The sequence below is a fragment of the Sander lucioperca genome, chromosome 1 (genome assembly GCF_008315115.2).
Source record: "Sander lucioperca isolate FBNREF2018 chromosome 1, SLUC_FBN_1.2, whole genome shotgun sequence".
NCBI lineage: Eukaryota > Metazoa > Chordata > Actinopteri > Perciformes > Percidae > Sander > Sander lucioperca.
The window spans coordinates 37,121,423-37,140,117 of NC_050173.1; the positions used below are offsets into that span (position 1 = coordinate 37,121,423).

An 18,695-nucleotide genomic window follows, 5' to 3' on the forward strand; every position below is an offset into this window, starting at 1 on the left:
AAAGGCTCAGTCAATTTTATTTTTTCATGTAAAAGACGTGGGTTGCTCAAGTCAGATAATGCCCTTTCAGCCTGTAGTTGTGGGACAATGAGGGGTATTTCCCAGCATCACTAAATGGAGTTTCTTTGATAAGAAAAACATCACTGTTATTTTAATTAGACTGGATTGTTGTGTCATTTGTGATCATAAAACCCCTGATGTGTTTCTCAGAAATAATCCACAGGTATTTGGTTTGGTGCCAGCTGTTTTCTTTTGGCCACATCAGATCATGCAACCCCATAACCCACTACCAAATGTTCAGCTTTAGTAAAAAACTGAATTTGATTAAGATGAGATGATCTCAGCTGACCTGACTGTGACTGAGTGAGAGACTGTCCTCTGATTCATCTACACCCTCTGGCAAAATACCAGAAATAAAGAGCCAGATTTGGCTTCACCTGTGTCCAGTAGATGGCAGGCTTTCTCCTGCCATAGCTTCTTTTTTTTTTTTCTTTTTTTTTACAGTAACAGGCACATAACGTTTACTATTCATTTTCTTGAGAAAAGTCAGTTTTGTCAAAAATAATCTATTTAAACGTGATGCTCTAAAAATCTAATCTGTAAGGATGTTAGACATTTTGACAACCAGGTCAAAAATGTCTTTTATGAACCACAAAGGTTTTAATAGTAATTTGTACATGTTTTAATCTAACGCAATATGTAACTCCTTATGTTAAAAGGCTTCTTTAATTTGCCACTTTGTTATGTGGCCCTTTATTTCCTCTCAGTTATTGTAGTTGGTGTCACAGTACAACTCTATTAGATTATTTATTTTGGAGCTGCTAGCTCAGAAATCCTCAGAGAATCACCACTCGTGTTATACAAGCCTTGTTCTCCACTAACCAGGTAGGTGTACATTTTGTTTTACAACCTCTGACTCGTGGCTTTCCTCCTTTCCTCTAACACAGGTGTATCATGAAAGGATCGCTCAATAGTTTATTATACCGCAAGGACAAAAAAGCATGTTATTTTGTGAAAGCTAAGACAATTAGCCTGCCCTCTTTGTGTAATTGTGTGTTCACAGATTTGTAAACACATTTTACCCTGACTCATTCATACTTTATGCATCACTTAACCTGGTTTTGATATCTCAATTGTTTCTGCAGCTTAAAAATGTATCAGAGTAAGTGCCTTTTGTAAAGATTTCTTTGAACACAGTGTGGTTTCACTCCAAACATCTGTCATCAAAACAACAAGCTGTTGGGTTACTGGGTGCAGTACCGTATAGGTTTTTCTGCCTTTTGGGTGTAATCCAGCTCTGAGTGAGAAGCAGCGCTATCGGGTAACAGGTGTGAGGCGGTGACTTGAGATGGTGGTGTGCTTCTCCTCTGCCGCCTCTCACCTGTCCACAGCTGCAGTCCGCCTCCTGCGGTCGTCTCAGAGCTGCTTCTTGAGAGACTTTCATCACCTCCCCACCGGAGGAACATTAAACCCCTTTATGTGTCTAAATACTTTAGACTCCCCATCACTCTTGAGTCGGAAATCTGAGAAAGACCCAATCAACTTAGTGGACCATTACCTCAGTCTTCTTCCCACTGCAGGCATGATGGATAATAATCCCTAAAGACAGTGACTGTAACACTGGTATTTTAGCAATGCCTTGCTGTAATAAGCTTTATCTTATAGTGGCTAGTACTGTACACATCACCTGGGTCAAATTACAGTGTTGCATATTTGTCTACAAGTCTCTGCTGGTAACTTCAAATACTTCACTTATCAGATCACCTTTTTAGTTTATCAGAAAATGTATCTGCTTTGTTTCCACAGAATGTCACAGTTTCACAGTGTTTGAATACACTATCAGAATAATTCACCGAATTTGATTCTCAAAATGCAAGAAGCCTTTGACAAATATTCAGAATGTATTTAATTCACAGGCTGATTTCATCCTTGACAAAGTGCCAGTGAGGATTACACATATTGCTTGCTTCATTCTGTTAGCCGTCAGAGTAATATTTGTCTTTGAGCCTGAGTGGAATCTCATTCTCCTCAATGTGCCCTCTCTTGTTCTCTTGTAGACTTCTCCTCTTCTGCTTCAGGTATAAAACAGCTGTCGCCACAAACAAACATGTGGACACCAGCATCATACCCAGGCCTACAAACAGTGTCAGCTGAGCAGATCTGGTGTCCTCCACCTCACAGATGGGGGCCTTTGAGGGGGTTTGAACCAAGTCAGATGTCCCTGTCCAGGTGGGCGCCCTGTCTAAGTGGCAGGGCCCCATGCTCTCATTGATCAACAGATTAACCCAGACGGTGGTATAAAGTGGAGCTGGTTTCCCCCCATCTCTGACCACAATGAACAGGTGATGCATTCCCAGGTCTTTCCGTAGAAGTTGCTGAGCTACGGTGATGTTCCCCGTCTTAAAATCCACCCGGAAGGGGCTGCTGTTTTGCACTGGCTTCGGTGCCACAACAGTGTATGTAATCTCCGAATTCAGCCCTGAGTCCTCGTCGACGGCATAGATCTTTGTTACTATGGTGCCTGCATTCGTTGCTGAAGAGACAGTCTGGCATGAGGAGTTGCTGCTGGGAAGGATTACTTTTGGCTGGTTGTCATTGATATCCTCCACAAAGATAGTTACCCTGGCAGTGGAAGTCAAAGCGGCTGGGTGCCCATGATCGGCAGCAAGCAGGTAGAGTTCATAGCGGTCGTCTGTCTCGCGGTCCAAGTGGGTGGTGGTGCGCAGTGTCCCCTGGGTGTTATCCACAACAAAAGGTCCACTGCTGTTTACAACATGCAACTCTGTTTTCCCATTCTCTCCTTCGTCTGGGTCCGTCACCCCAACCCTCCCCACCTGGGCAAACGGTGGTACATTCTCGGGGATAAAAAAGATAAAGTGAGGGGTTAGAAAAACAGGTGCATTGTCATTCTGGTCCAGAACACGAATGGATACTGTGGCCACTGACTCCAAGGGAGGAGAGCCGCTATCTCGTGCAAACACAGTGATTTTGTGTACACCCTGCTGTTCCCTATCCAGAGAGGCTGACACAGACAGTTGACCTGTCACAGGGTCAATGTTAAATATGGTAGACGTGTGTTTGTCCAGCCTGTAGGTCACCCTGCCATTGTATCCACCGTCTGCGTCTGACGCCGAGACCCGCAGCAGTGACATCCCTGGCTGGTTGTTTTCCTCCACCTCCAGCTGGTAGTGTGACTGGAGGAATTGTGGAGCGTTATCATTGACATCTGCCACCAACACCCGGATCACACGCCTGGAAGGAGCGATCACAGATCCTTCAGCTGATCTCCCATGCACTACCACAGAAATATGATGTTCGCTTTTCATCTCATAGTCTAGGGGCTTTGATGTGGAAAGCAGATATTTGCCATTCTGTGGGCTCAAGGTGAAAGGCACCTCGCTCTCAATGGCAAGAGATGAGCCTTTCAAGCTGCTGTCACCATGAAGCTCTAAAACAGCTAAGACGGTGGGGGGCTGGTTCTCTGGTAACACCACAGTCTGGTTTTGATGCTCCGCTATGAACCTGATCTTGAACGTCAGCTCTTGGTTCGCCTTGGGGAGCACGGTTACTGTTACCCGAGTGTCTGCTGGGGGGCAGTGATGGCCGCTAGCTAACACTTTCAACAGCAGCTCCTCGGTGTTGTCACTCTGGAGGTCCTGTGTTAGTCTGATGTGCCCAGTGAGGCTGTCGAGGCTAAAGAGCTTCTTGGCCCGCTCAGAGACTTTGGGACTGAGGGAGTATACGATGGCGGCATTCAGACCTGAATCTGGGTCTGTGGCTCTGACCTGAGCAACCAGCATGTTCTTTGGGGAGTCTCCGGGGACGGTGACACTGCGGGGGCTGTCAGAGCTGAAGCTTGGACAGTTGTCATTAACATCTGTCACTGTGACTATTAAAGTTGCTGTAGCACTTAAAGGCTCTGAGCCACAGTCAGTGGCCACCAGCTCCATCTGATACAGGTCCCGCGTCTCCCTATCCAGAGCTGTTTGCACAACTAGCAGGATGAAGGGTTCGTCTTCTTCCACCTTTAAACTGAAAACTCCATCGGAATCTTTTAGGTGGTAATGAAGCTTGCCGTTATGTCCGGCATCCCTGTCCTGAGCCTGGTCATCCAATAAGAAACTGGTCCCCACATTCACGTCCTCAGACACCCTTAGGTGTATTACACTGTTTTCAAAATGAGGTGCATTGTCATTGATGTCCTCTATGATTACAGGGAACTGTATAAGGTCTCCTGAGGGCCCCACGACAGCATTGTGTAAAATAATGCATTCCTCAGCTTTTGTCTCCTCGGGGCAGAGGGCCTCGCGATCCATCTTTTGCTCAGTGGTGTAGAAATTCCCCGTGTTTTTGTCCGTCCACAGATACTCCTGGGTCAGGAGATGGTAAGGAGGTGGAAAGTGTTTACTAAGTGAGCCCGCCAGAATACCAGGCTCCTGTTCCTCTGGGATAGAAAACCGGACAGAACCACATATGATCTGCTGCAGATGGACCACAACCAGCAAATTCTGATGGAAGAAGAAACAAACAAACATTTTTTTTTATAAAGAAGCAGAATTTTTTTTTTTTTATTTTGGCTATATGTTGACTGTCCTTTTGTTGCACTTGAAACTGACTTAGTATAGACGTTTTCCCTGGTGGTGATAAGGTTTAAACTTCATGCCTCAATGACCCCTTTTGAAAGCAGGCAACTGTACAATGAAGGTAATGTGATGCTCCTCACTTATCTCCAACCAATTACTCTTACACAACCCAACACACACAAAAAACAAAAAGTAAATAGCTAAGCATGTGTTTGGCTTTACAAAAATAATCACATTTGTATATATTTCAGCCTTTTCAAAAATATTTTTTAAGTTTTTTTTTATCTTTAAGAGGCTCTGAATGGGGATAAGTTATATAGCCTAGCCTATATAGCCCCAAAACTCCTCTTTTTTTAGCCTCTACAGCTACACTAACGAATAGCATTCCAGTTACACCTTTTCTATCAATTGGAAACACTGACTCAGTAATTAGACACCATCACAATGGATAATCCTTGCATTGCTTTTGACTCACTGACCTGCAGTAGTCCAGCCCAGTTCATATTATCAGGAGTCCCATGGCCCATCGCCCTCACACATGTTACACAAGTTCCCCCGGCAGCGAGTGAACGCTGAGGACAGAGGCAGCAACCTAAACCTGAGCAGCTAAAGGCATAATTCATTACATGCCCCTCCTACAACACTTACCTAGCGTGTCAGACTGACACAGGAGAAGTCAGAGGAACAACAGGTTTACCTGCATGGCTTGAATACATGCTTTTATAGCAACTCATGCATTGCTAAAGAATGAAAAATGAGTAAGCATGAGGCTTGTGTACATAGCCTGCCTCCTAAACTGTACGGGACAGGATTAATGTGCCATTACCAAATGTGCTTACACACCTGTCTTTATTAACACACCTGCCACCTGTTTTTTTTCTCCAATATTTTAACTGTCTCTGAATATATTTTTTTCCTCTCAGATTTTTCTTCTTTTTTTTTGGCATTTTAGGCCTTTATTTGATAGAGCTTAGACATGAAAGGGAAGAGACAGGGGGAATGACATGCAGGAAAGGGCCACAGGTCAAAATTGAACCAGCCCGTGACGAGGATTGAACCTCTGTACATGGGGCGCACGCTCTACCAGGTGAGCTATCCAGGCGCCCCTACAATGCATCTTTTATAAATAACACCAATAACAGTGTTAACAATGCTTCATGTTTCTTGCTGCATTCACATTGGAACATGTATGTAAACTAGAAAATGCATTTCCTGCAGAAAATGCGTGTGTGTTGAAAAGCTGAAGCTACACTGCATTGCTGGCTTAAATGCGCAAGAAGTAGTGACAATAGTTGGAAAAGTGGGAGTGGTTTTAATTAGTATGAATTTTATTGAAATGTTGAACACCAATGTATGAAACAAAGCTGCTGAAGCAGTATGAATAGTTGGAAAAGTGGGAAATAGATGAAGGATGCGAATAATAAGAGTAAGCAATGAAGGAAGTTCAAATGGGAGTTTTAGGGTAAGGACTTAAATGAAAGTGATAAAACAGTCATAGGTTGTCAAAAATGAAGTCATAGTATGTCAAAGTAGTCATAGTATAGCATGTCGAAAAAGTCATAGTATAGTATGTCGAATAGTAATAAAGTCATTATATAGTATGTCGAAAAAAGTAATAGTCACAGTATAGTACGTTAAATAGTGTATGCTGAAAAGTGATTAAAAACTCATAGTATAGTATGTCAAAAAAAGTCATTGTATAGTATGTCGAAAATAGTAATAAAGTCATAGTATATCGAAAAAATCATAGTATAGAATATAATAAGTTTGTCGAAAAAAGTGAGTCATAGTATAGTATGTCAAAAATAGACATAGTATAGTATGTCGAAAAAAGGGATAAAGTCATAGAATAGTATGTCGGAAAAAGTCATAGTATAGTATGCCGAAATTCATAGTATAGTATCAAAAATAGTCATAGTATGTCGAAAAAAGTGGAAAAAGGCATAGTAGGCCCTATAGTCGAAAAAAATGATAAGTCATAGTATAGTATGTCAAAAATAGTCATAGTATGTTAAAAAAAGTCAGTGTGTCTAAAAAAGTAATAAAGTATTAGTATAGTATGTCAAAAATGATTAAAAAGTAACAGTATAGTAAGTTGAAAAAAGTGATAAAGTCATAGTATATGTCAAAAAAATGATAGTCATGGTATAGTATGTCAAAAAAAGTCATAGTATGTCGAAAAAAGTGACAAAAACGTTATAGTATGTCAAAAATAATCATAGTATATCGAAAAAAAATCATAGTATAGAATATTGAAAAAAGTCATAGTATAGCATGTCAAAAATAGTCATAGTATAGTACAGTATATCGAAAAACAAGTGATAGTATGTTAAAATAGTTATAATATAGTATGTCGAAAAAAGTGATAGTCAGTATAGTATGTTGAAAAAAAGTCATATAGTGTGTCGAAAAAAGTGATAAAGTCATAGTATAGTCTGTTGAAAATGGAGATAAAATGTCATAGTATAGTAAAATCGAAAAAATCATAGCATGTTGAAAAAAGTGATAAAGTCATAGTATAGTATGTCAAAAATAGTCTAGTATGTCGAAAAAAGTGATAAAATGTCATATCTATCTATCTATCTATATATATATATATATATATATATATATATATATATATATATATATATATATATATATATATATATCGGAAAAAAAATCATAGTATGTCGAAAGAAGTAAGAAAGTCATAGTATAGTATGTCGAAAGAAGTAAGAAAGTCATAGTATAGTATGTCCAAGATAGTCATAGTAAAGATTGTCGAAAGAAGTCATGGTATTCGTTGTCTGGGGTGGTGGAGTGAAGGCAAAGCTTTGCAAGCAGCAGTGAGAGAGGCAGCATTGGAGTAGCAGGGATCAGTGTGAAGGGAGTCTTTAAATGGACAGCCTTATTTTTTTACAAGCTATTGTATGTTTACTGTCCTAGTTTGTTTTCGCACTGTATGTTGAGGCCACGTCTAAGACGATTTTCTGTCATGACAGACAAAGTTTTCTGAATCTGAATCTTGATGTGAGTGGCTGTGATTGGTGTGTGACTGATAGAAATGATCATTCAATAAGCAGGCATATGACTTCTGTGTCTTGCATTAACGCAATTCTTAATGTACAATGTAAAATAGATTAAACTATATTAAGTAATTAAAATCAACCCCACCTTGATTAGCTACATATTAAAATGCTACACAATACAAATCACACCTTTAAAAATAATATAGGTTACTCAAAGGTTTATTAGCCTATGTATCATAGGCCTAAGTTTTGCCATAATGGAGTATTTTACACTATGGTATTACTTTTACTTAAGTAAAGGATCAGAATACTACTACCAGTGGTAAACATGCACAGCTACTAATAATGGCATGATATGACACACGGACTTGTAGGCATACAGCTGTTCTTTGGGGGTTTAAACAGAAATTGCACTTGAGGGGCCTCTGTCGACAGAGCAGAGTACTGCACCTCTCACAGGTGAATTATAATATTTAAAAGTTTTTGTTTGTCAGAAAAACCTTCTTCTACCTTTTTATTCAAGTAACTTTAACCCACCCAGAATCAAGAACAAGAACGTACAAATCCACCCAATCAAAACTATGTTGCTAAGTAAAAAATATGTCGATTCTTTTTTTTTAATGTTATTTTAGGTTGACGCACACTACGTTTGTCGATTGATCATCATCCCCGTTTTTATTCTTCAATAAAGCACTCAAACTCAGAATGACTCTTTAATGTAACATTTAAAATATTATGAACACTAAACGGGTACATCCACTTTTAAAGTCTACACACAGTTTCTTTCTAACTTTCCAAGCATGGGGGGGGGGGGGGGGGGGGGGAAAGCCTCGAGTCGACCTGTAGTTATGGAACAGCTTCTTTCTGTCTGTCTCATTTGCGGACGGTTTTTCTTTTAACTTTCCGCCCACTATTTTCCATTTACAGTAGACCTCTGAGGTTTTTCTGCGACATGATTGGCTGGTCCCGCTAGCTGAACGTGTGTGAGTGTGTGTGAGTGTGTGTGGGTAGGGCTTTATATTAAACTTACAGATCCTGCTTGTCAGCGTTAAACCGTTCTGAACCCAGACGCACAGCAGCATCCCGGTGGTGTTTTCATTTCACTGCTCCAGCATGACCTCAGACATTACCGCAGGTGAGTCTAACGACTACTTGAGCCATTAGTTTGAAATGGTGATTCAGTGATGGTGATCATAGGCCTGTACAGCTAACGCCTGTATAATGCTTTCGCAGAGGCTTTAAACCTCAAAATTCTAACCTCCTCAAATTCCACTTTTCCTTAATCTTTTTTATAAATCACATCACACACATGAGCAGTTTGGGAAATCATGTAGCCTGCTTTATTTGTTATATTTTGAGCTGGCTACATGGCACATATCTACTGTATATTTTTTCATATACACACATAAAAAAACTAATTTTATGAAGGCTGTTTTATTGCATAACTTCCCAAACATTGACATTTTTTAATGTGCTTTTATTTGTTTGCTGCAACCTACTAGCATTACTCCTATACCCCATAGGGGATTGTGAAAGCTTTATCATATTCATGAAATTTTTCCGTTATTTACTGAAGAAATTACATTTATTTAAGAAATTGACAAAAGTGATGTTTTTATTTCAGCCTAAAGCATAAAACTTAGATTTGAATTGTAATATTTATGTATCGCAGTTAGCAGACCAGGTGTTTTACAGGCTGTTAGAGGTTTTATTTGCCTTATGAGCTGTTAGGTTTATTATGACACATCAAGTTATCTGATAAAACCCACTGACATAAACTTCAACTGCAGGTTTTGGCTTTTAGCTTTAATTTCATTGTTACCAAGATAATTGTGTTATAAGCAATTTCGGTTACACTTTACTTGAAGGTATCTACGTAAGAGTGACATAACACTGTCATGAACGTGTCATAAACATAAATAAGTCATAAACGTTTATGACATAACACTTCTTTTAGTGTCATTCGGTTTTTGTCATGACAAGTTATGGTTATGGTTAGGGTTATGGTTAGAGTTAGGGTTAGGGTTCATGTGTCATGAATGTCATGACAGTGTCATGTGTTCATGACAGTGTCATGTCACTCTTATGTAGATACCTTCAAGAAAAGTGTTACCGTAATTTCTTATATTCAGAAATATCCAAGATCTAAGAAGTTGTTTTGTAGTACAGTACTTGATATGATCTTAACATTTTCTTTTAGTGGAGTAATGTGGTTTCTCTCCCAACTGCTGTCACGTTTTCCACAGACTTGGAGCTAGAGCTGGGCGAGTTGCTGCAGGAGTTCCAGGATGTGGTGGAGGAGTTGAAGGCCCCTTCTCAAAGCAAACCTCACGCTTACCAGCACGTCCTGCAGCAGGCCAAAAGTCGCACAGGGCTGGGCGACGACAGCGGAGTCGAGGACTCTGATTACAGTGAGTCACACTAGAACAATATTCCTGTGATTAAGATCATGTTTGCTTATTGTCCAAAGTGTCGGGGCAAGAAGGACATTATTTAGTGCATCATTTGCTGGTGGTCCCCATAGGTGCTGATTGAGCCCCTTTATCAGCCCAAACAACTGCAGCTTGACACTTTTAATTTTCATGAAATTAGTGGCACAAGAGGACACATCCCTGTACACTTCTATTAAAGTGGCTTTTTGCTCATGACAATAGCCGTGTACAAGAATGAACTGCAATTACTCCTGTAATTGTCTGTTGTTGTTTTTTGTCGTTGTTGCTGCTGCTGTAGTTCCGCGTTTGTCAATAGTTATGAGATAAAAGAAGATAAAAGAAGAGTGTTTTTTTCTGCTCCCATGCGTCGTCATTATTGAAAGTATTTTGGCCCCCTAATGTTTCAAAAGCTGCCACTCGGGAGTGGCTAACAGTGAACAAGCGCTTACCTTCATTTTACTGCATGTTGTTATTATGTGCAACTCCTGCATTTTGTTCAAAAATTGTCATTGTTCTTGTTGGATCATTTGCATGCCTTTAGTGCTTGCCGTCTGTTTATTATCTGCGCTCACCCCCTCCTCGCCTCCCTCTCCCCTCAGGCAGTGAAGCTTCTTTGGGAAACAGTTTGAACACCAGCGAGGAGGAGCTTCACACAGCAGGCATAACGCTGGCACCGAAAGGTACTAGACTCCCATCAGCCCATCTCCATCCAGATAGCCCTCGTTCTTACAGTGATCACTATCACTTTTGCTCTGATCATTATCTCAGCCACACAAAAACCCTCTACATCAGGCTGGGAGCTCTTTTGTTTTTACACAACAAAGCCCCTGCTGTGGTGTCTCGCCCCTTTCCAAGTCTCCTGCAGGGGTTATTTGTGCTGTTATGTAGCAGGGAGACTGGCTCAGGTGTGTGTAAATGAATGAGAGTGGTTACATCTCATTGCATGTAGATGCACAGACGACTACTGTTAAATCTCAATGGATGAACACAAAGACAATGTCATTCGCTCTGTGTTTACGCAGAATACCTGAAGATATTTACAACAGAGTTCCTGGTGGGATCCATTAAGCTGTCTGGGTTTTTACAGCGCTTAAAGTCAGCCTCGTCTCAGTTTGTAAAAAAGCAGCTGAAAAAGTGTTTTGCTAGTCCAAAAGCAGTTTGATTCATATGTAATTCTGTGATTTAGATCAGCGTCTGGCCCAAAGGAAATGCCATTGAACTGGGCCACGTTTCTCAAATTCCTTTTCTTTCTGTCCTCTTCCTGCAGCCAAGCTGGGAGACACGAGGGAACTTGAGAGTTTTATCGACATGTTGGACCAGGAACTAGCAGGTGCGTATTTAAGAGAATAACCCCCCCCCCCCATAGTTTCTCTATTCCTTTTGCACTTAAGCTGACAAGCCAGCAGGTTGTGTGTGTAATGGTGGCAGAGACCCAGATAGAGTGCAGGGTTTGTTACACATTGAAAAACAGAGTGCCTAGTAGTCTCTGAGCACCTCTTCTGTGTAAATACCATGTCTGGGGACTAAGGTGGACTATCTACACAACCTTTAGTGATAATAGCATACTTGGCTACATGAGCACCATGATCCTGCTATCAGTACTAAAGCAGTGGTGTTTCAGAGACCTGTGTGCACACACACACAAACCACAAAGAACAAAACATGCATCCGCTGCTATCAGTGGTCTTGACGCAGAGAGAATTAATGTTACAAATAAATCGTAACTCTCCCTGTATCTTCACAAGGCTCATCTATTAGTCCATGTAGTCCACATAGGGCATGTTTGGGTGTCTGTTAATATGCCTCTGTGCTTTTTCTCTTATTCTGGCTCCTGAGTTTTTGTAGTTTTCTCTTCCTCTATCTTTTGCAGAGATGTGAACAGAGAGTAAGCGAGCCACGCAGAGGGGGGGAAAACAGGCCGGGGGCAACATGGCTGGCTACTGCCGAGCAGACAGGCAGATCTACACCAGAGCAGATCTGAGGGAGCAAAAGCTCCCCTGGCTGCTCCAGGGGAAAAGGTTAACATCAGAAATTAAAAGGGCACACCATTCCAAAATGCAAGAACACCCTCAGACCCCTGGCGACGCCGCGTCCAGCCGGCAAGATGACGTCCCTCCAGCATCCGCGATGTGTGACATATTCCTGAAACTAGACAAAGCTTCCATCTGTCCGGGGCGTACGAGAAAACGCTGCTCAGAGTAAACAAAGCATGTTCGTGCCACATTTAAAATCCCCATACGTACTATGCCAGTAAAGGGCCCTTAATCCTCAGTGGCATATATATATATATAATATATTTTTTTTTTGTAAAGGTGGCTGTTAGAAATTACAGATGGCACTTTAGTTTCAAACTAATTTAAAGTCCAAGGGGTTTAGATCTGCTGTGTAATATCAAAAGTTGTTTATGTGCTGACATTTCCAGTGTACAGTTCTCGTTAATATTATTTGTTTTATATATATATATATATATATAAATTGTTGTACAGATGAATGCACATCTAAATAAAGCTACATTTTGATTGAATTCCGTATACATTTCCTTTTTCTTGGTTGATATATGAAAGTAAATTTAATCTTCTGTGCAGAGACATCGCTGTCCTTGCTGGCCACATCTGATTCTCAATACAATGTTGAAAGCCTTTCACTTAAAAAAAAAAATCCTCACTGTTCCTGACAGTACTGACAACAGATTGTATCCAGTGTATCTAAACCTTCAATATCCCCTAAATTGACTGTTGCTTTTGTCACGCCACATGCCTCAGGAGCCCTTCAGCCATTCAACTTAGTTTGTACCTGCTTCCTGTTTGTCTGTTCTGATTATGCTTTGAGTTTCACTTCTGCCTCCAAATCAGGAAACCCACAAATTTAGCTCAGACACCATGTGGCAGCAGCTTAAAAAGGAAGTGCGTCAGTTGTGCTATGAGAAACAATGCTCATTGAGACTTTGTGCTGTAATTCTTTTTGCGGGGGCTTTGACTGTGCTTTAACTTATTACCACAAATCCAAGCTTTGAACTGCAGGAAGGAAATTGTTTTGCATTGTTTGAGTCGCCTACAAAAGAGCATCTTAGCAGTTTCTTTCTGTGACTTTTCCACCACGGTTGTTTATATGCCGCTGCCATTTCACTCCAGTATCATCCATTTACAGGTGTCACCTCCCTGTTGTCAAAGCAACACTGCTTAGAGAAACAGACAAGGCCAAGGTGAATGTTGTGCTAGTAAGTTGAGATTTTTCACTTGTGACTTTACATTGAGTGACATCAGCTGCATAATCCAGCTGTAGTATGCAATATTATTTTTAGTCTGCTGAGGAGCTGCCAGATTTGAGTTGAGAATGAGGCTGAATGAGGAACTGCAACAGTCAACAATCTCTGAAGTATTTAGCTGCACAGCTTATTGTAATCACACAGACTCTGGTTTTAGGGTGATGAAAGCCAAAGAAAATGTTTGCCCTCTCAGAAACAGCTGTCATGGACCAGCAGTTTATTGAATTGTCATTGTTTACGCCTTAAAAATCCCCATACAACTGGTTGATGCGACCCGTCATCTATACCACCAGCCTTGGTGATATATTGTAGTTGGACTGTTTGAGTGGACCTGCTTCTTGACATCATGTCAGTTGCAGTGGCCAAAGGAAGGAAGGCTGGACATTTACTCTGTTCCATGTCTGTTTATGTCTCATTAAAAGACACTGAAGAGAAAGTTCACTGCTCTGAACTCTGGCCAACTATTTAACCCTGCTGACCGGGACGAGAGTTGGCGCTGGTGTGTGGAGAGAAGGGTATGGTTGTGAGAGCAAATTAGCTTAAAATGTGACATTACTGTAAAGCAAAGATGAATAATGGGAACATAGACTAAATGGAAAATGAGAGTGTTCAAACAATAGGGAAATACACAGGGGTGGGATAAAGTAACCTGCTCCTCCTGTGTTGTCAATTCCGTTTAGAGAAAGGCGAGGATGACTGATTGAGGCCACAGCTGTTGAACATGGTAACAAACAAAGTTTGCTTTGACATGATGGAACTTCCCTCTGAAACGAAGGGACACATCCTGTTTCCAAAGACAGAAGGCAAGGAACTCACAAGAATGCAGGAAATGGTGTAGTGCAGATGAAACTGAAAGGCATTTGATTGGAATTCTCACTTTGTGTGTCCCACGGTGGTTTTGTAACGGTATGTCTCAGATCTGCCGCTGAGTATCCGGTCTGGTACTTGACATTGCTGCCACACTTACCTTCTCTAATCCATGCTGTCATTTCATTGTGCACGAAAAGTCGCCGGCAGCTAATTATGCTGTATGATTTTCATTAGATTGCTCTTCAGTGGGATCTGATGTACTATCTCAGTTTGTCTTATGGGAACAACTCCCTATTGTTTAGCTAATTACTGAATCCAGTATTTGACTGGCAGCGCACCAAAGTAAGAGGCCAATAAGTCAGCCAGTCGCCTTGTTTAGATAACAGAGTAAATGATGAATGAATGGAGTTCATTAGCTGATAAATTAAAATGAATTGATGTTATGATGAGACAGTGAATGGTCTTGAGAGTTGAAGACATAATAAATATCATGTTGAGGCTCTTTCAGCCCTCACCTATAGACTCAGCCATCTTGGTAATAAATGTCACATAGACTTAAAATCTTTACACGCAATGCTGGTTTGTTTTAAGCTAGTTAGCAAGCTAATGAAGATGTAATTGAGTATAGCAGAAAGGAGACACTTGTTATCATCAGACAATAAGTAAATGAAGCAGAGATATGGCCCGTGCAGTGAAGCTATCATGGCCGAGATGAGTGCAGCATGCAGAGCACGCAGTCTTCTGTCATCTGCCTGATGAGAGACCGGAGCAACTCCTCTCCCCTGAGAGCTCTCCAAATGGTCCAGGCTAACAACGCTCTCCCAAGGAATTAGCTGGCTCAACCGCCCCACACACACACACACACACACACACACACACACACACACACACACACACACACACACACACACACACACACACACTGAATTGTCTGAATGGGTCTTTCGTAACTGAGGCCAGTCCCTGAGTCCGGATCAAGGACTCGGGTCACTGCTTTGTTTTTCTTGCACAAGCTCCCAAAAGGCAGAACAAGGAGTTTGAACCATAAAAGGACTTGGTAGTGTGAAATATCTCATATATGACACCACTTCAAAGTTGTGTGAGAGATATTCATGTAAACCATAAATACTGTAAAACCATTCTTCAGTTATTTTGATATCATGACATAACAGGGCAGTAAGCAACTGAGTACAACAGTCTGAAATATGTCAAAGTACAACCCAGTCTAACGGCATTGTCAGATAATCCATGTGCAGACATTCATGATTTCCAGAGCATGTATACTAATGTTTTGGTCCCACGACAATTACTCTAGCACCACCATGAGATTTACATTTTTGGGTTTTGAGTGCAATGTCTGAAAAACTAAAAAGTTTCTACATTCGTGTTCTGCTCCTGACATTGGAGATCCCCTTACTTTTCATCTAGCGCCATCCACAGGTCAGTTTTTCCAATACTTCCTTTATAACACAACAATAATGACATTTATCAGCCTTAGCTATACTTTTTGTTTTTGTGTCTAATTAGCAAATGATAGCACGATGTGCAAAGCTAAGTTGGCTATCATGGTAAACATTATACCTGCTAATCAATAGCATGTTAGCATCCTGGTGTTAGCATATAGAATCAAAGCATCTATGGGGCTATGGACAACCTCACAGAGTCGCTAGCATAGCAGTAGGCTTATTTGAGTGATATTTGTATATTAATTGAAATGTTTATCTTAATGATGCAAAATCAGCATTTTGTGTGTTTGTAAACTTAGCACAAGTAGGCATATTGGCTTTTCTGCTACAAAAATTACTGATGTAAAGAAACTGTTCACAGAATAACAAAACATGAATAATGTCATGGATCTTAAAGTGAAATAGATCTAAAAGGCAATACTCGACTCATTCAGGAGGAAAGAAATCACTACTCCCTCATTTTAAAGTCATCAGTGTCAGTGCAATGGAAACATTTTAATGGCTTATTTGGATTTTTGTGGTTGCTGTCACGTAAATCCAAGTGTCTACCTGATGGCCCATGTCATTTCCTGTTTTGGTCTCTGACTGTCCAGACCTCATTGTATTGTACAGGAAACCAGAATAATTACTTTCAGAGGAGTTCTTTCCCAAAGAATGTGACTCATCCAGCCTTTCCTAAACTTCAAATGAGCCATTACATCACTGCTGACTGGGGATTTCTTGAAGCCACTTCACCCTTCCTCTTTCAACTCAGACAGGCAATTTACTTGAATTTAAGCAAACAACATAGAGTTGATCAAAGAGCTCAAATATATAATATAGTTATAAAGCCGTTCTTGGATTATGCAGAACCTCTGTACTTTTAATAATGTCCAACACTTGTGAGAATAGGGAGTAAAAACAAGCTGTGAGAAGATGTGGATGTGTGAATGGAAGTGACAGTGAACATAGTTTTAGCAAATGCCATGGACTACCTAGTGGGCAGGAAAAACTGTGTTCTATTGTAATGTACAAAGCTAGTAAGCGGTCAGTCACACAAGGAGGCTTCAGTGCATCTTTACAGCTGTTAAAATGTTCCCAGTAGTTTCAGGAGAGCGAATGAAAAACAAATGTGTACAATATTAAAGATCCAAGAGTAGACTTGAGAGTTGCCTGTGGTACCCAGACTGCCTTTCTGCTGAATTTTCTCCGTTTTTCAGTGGTGTGAACCATTTTTGTGGCTGAGATGATACTTCTTTCTAATTGATGAAAGCTGACATTTATTAAACTTTCTTATCAAGTGTTAAAGGAACACGCCGAGTTATTGGGACTTTAGCTTATTCACCGTATCCCCCAGAGTTAGATAAGTCCATACATACCCTTCTCATTTCCGTGCGTGTCGTAGCTCTGTCTGACGCCCCCACCGCTAGCCTAGTTTAGCACAGATCCTGGAGGTAACCGGCTCCAACTAGCCTACTGCTTCCAATAAGTGACAAAATAACGCCAACATTTTCCTAATTACATGTTGCGATTTGTATAGTCACAGCATGTACAAATAACAAGGTCACATGAGACACAGCCATCTTCTAACCGTATATAAACTGGGAACTATATTCTCAGAAGGCGAAGCACTGCAACTTGGGCCGAGTGATTAGCGCAACACCTGAAAAGCACCGTTGTTACTCTCTGCTCCTCACCACGGGGCTTCTCGTGTGCTGCGATCAAATCACTCCGCCCAAGTAGCAGAGAGTAGCAGTGCTTTGCCTTCTGAAAATATAGTTCCCAGTTTGTATATGGTTGGAAGATGGCTGTGTCTCATGTGACCTTTTTATTTGTACACGCTGTGACTATACAAATCACAACATGTAAATAGGAAAATGTTGGCGTTATTTTGTCACCTATTGGGAGCAGTAGGCTAGATGGAACCGGTTACCTCCAGGATCTGGGCTAAACTAGGCTAGCAGTGGGTGAGCCAGCCAGAGTTACGACACGCACGGAGATGAGAAGGGTATGTATGGACTTATCTAACTCTTTGGGATACGGTGAATAAGCTAAAGTCCTAATAAGTCGGTGTGTTCCTTTAATATCTGGGTCTATTTGGGTTACAAAAACCAATCACCATGCACCAGCTATTCAGTTTGTCAGAAAAATTGGAGAATTCACTTACTGACTACAGTCAGGTCTAACATTTAGGCATCACTGATGAATGAATGTCTCTGCCTCTCTGGGCAAAAATAGGCTTAACTTCAAAGGAAGTTTCCAGTAGTTTTCACAGAAAAAAAGGCTGCCGTTTTTTTAGGGATTAAGCTCAGATATTAAAGTGAAACTCACAGTGTATTTGATCTGAAAGATCTGTGAAAAGCCTGGTAGCCTGGATTAGCACTTAAGATCAAATTGGTGCAACTGAAAGTCATTGTAATGTGATCTAAGTGATAAGATACTTTCGGGAAGTCCTCTGGGAGTCCTCTGTAGTCTGTGCTAGAGCAGCACAGGCCGGCGAGTTCAGACACCAAAGGTCCACTGACGCAACCTTCCCCTGCCACCAGTAACCCACATCTGAGAAAGGCATTAGTGGACTGCCATCTGATGGTGAACTCCAGCTGATGCAACTGAGAGATATCAGACTGGGCCCGGCCTCAGCTAGCAAGGAACAACTTTGCAAAAATAGCTCTGAATCTGCAAGATAATGATGTGAATATTGAGAGCAGTTAGAGTAGGAATGAAACATCCTAAAAATTGTAAATCTTGCCTTGAAACTTCTTCTCCAATCCGGCCATCAGAACTGGACCAACAAGTAGGAAAAATTAGCTGTCAAGCAGCATCTTGTGGTAACAGGGTCTTCTGGACAGGAAACAGAATAGATACCCTGTAGAGGCTTAACATGTGCTTGTTGCCTGCTGTTGTTACTTCCCTCACACACAGTGGGAGTGTGCAGGCATTATGTCTCAGCAGCCTCAGTGGTATCTCCAGGCCATCCATCTTACAGAGGGCGGATCATTATGTAGTCGACAGGCAGCTTTAGGCCGGGGGCATGTGGGACTGCTTGTACTAGATGAACTATAGGCTGCTACTGTTCTTTACTGGACCTCCATAAAAAGCAAACCAGCCCCCTTTACTGTTGAATAGTACATTACACTTGAGCTTGTTCC

The 18,695-nt window shown here is 41.1% G+C and overlaps 2 protein-coding genes across 2 annotated transcripts; one reads left to right on the top strand and one right to left on the bottom strand.

Moving 5' to 3' along the window:
* Positions 1 to 1,776: 1,776 nt before the first annotated feature.
* Positions 1,777 to 5,206, bottom strand: pcdh20 (protocadherin 20). The gene is made up of 2 exons (XM_031319729.2): positions 5,063 to 5,206; positions 1,777 to 4,508 (listed from the first exon to the last, which is right to left on the bottom strand). The coding sequence occupies exons 1-2, from the start codon at positions 5,204 to 5,206 to the stop codon at positions 1,977 to 1,979; spliced, it is 2,676 nt and encodes an 891-aa protein (XP_031175589.1). The 3' UTR covers positions 1,777 to 1,976.
* Positions 5,207 to 8,568: 3,362 nt separating this feature from the next.
* si:dkey-27i16.2 (regulator of cell cycle RGCC-like) lies at positions 8,569 to 12,550 on the top strand. The gene is made up of 5 exons (XM_031319735.2): positions 8,569 to 8,729; positions 9,841 to 10,005; positions 10,626 to 10,706; positions 11,294 to 11,356; positions 11,897 to 12,550. The coding sequence occupies exons 1-5, from the start codon at positions 8,708 to 8,710 to the stop codon at positions 11,902 to 11,904; spliced, it is 339 nt and encodes a 112-aa protein (XP_031175595.1). The 5' UTR covers positions 8,569 to 8,707; the 3' UTR covers positions 11,905 to 12,550.
* Positions 12,551 to 18,695: the final 6,145 nt, after the last annotated feature.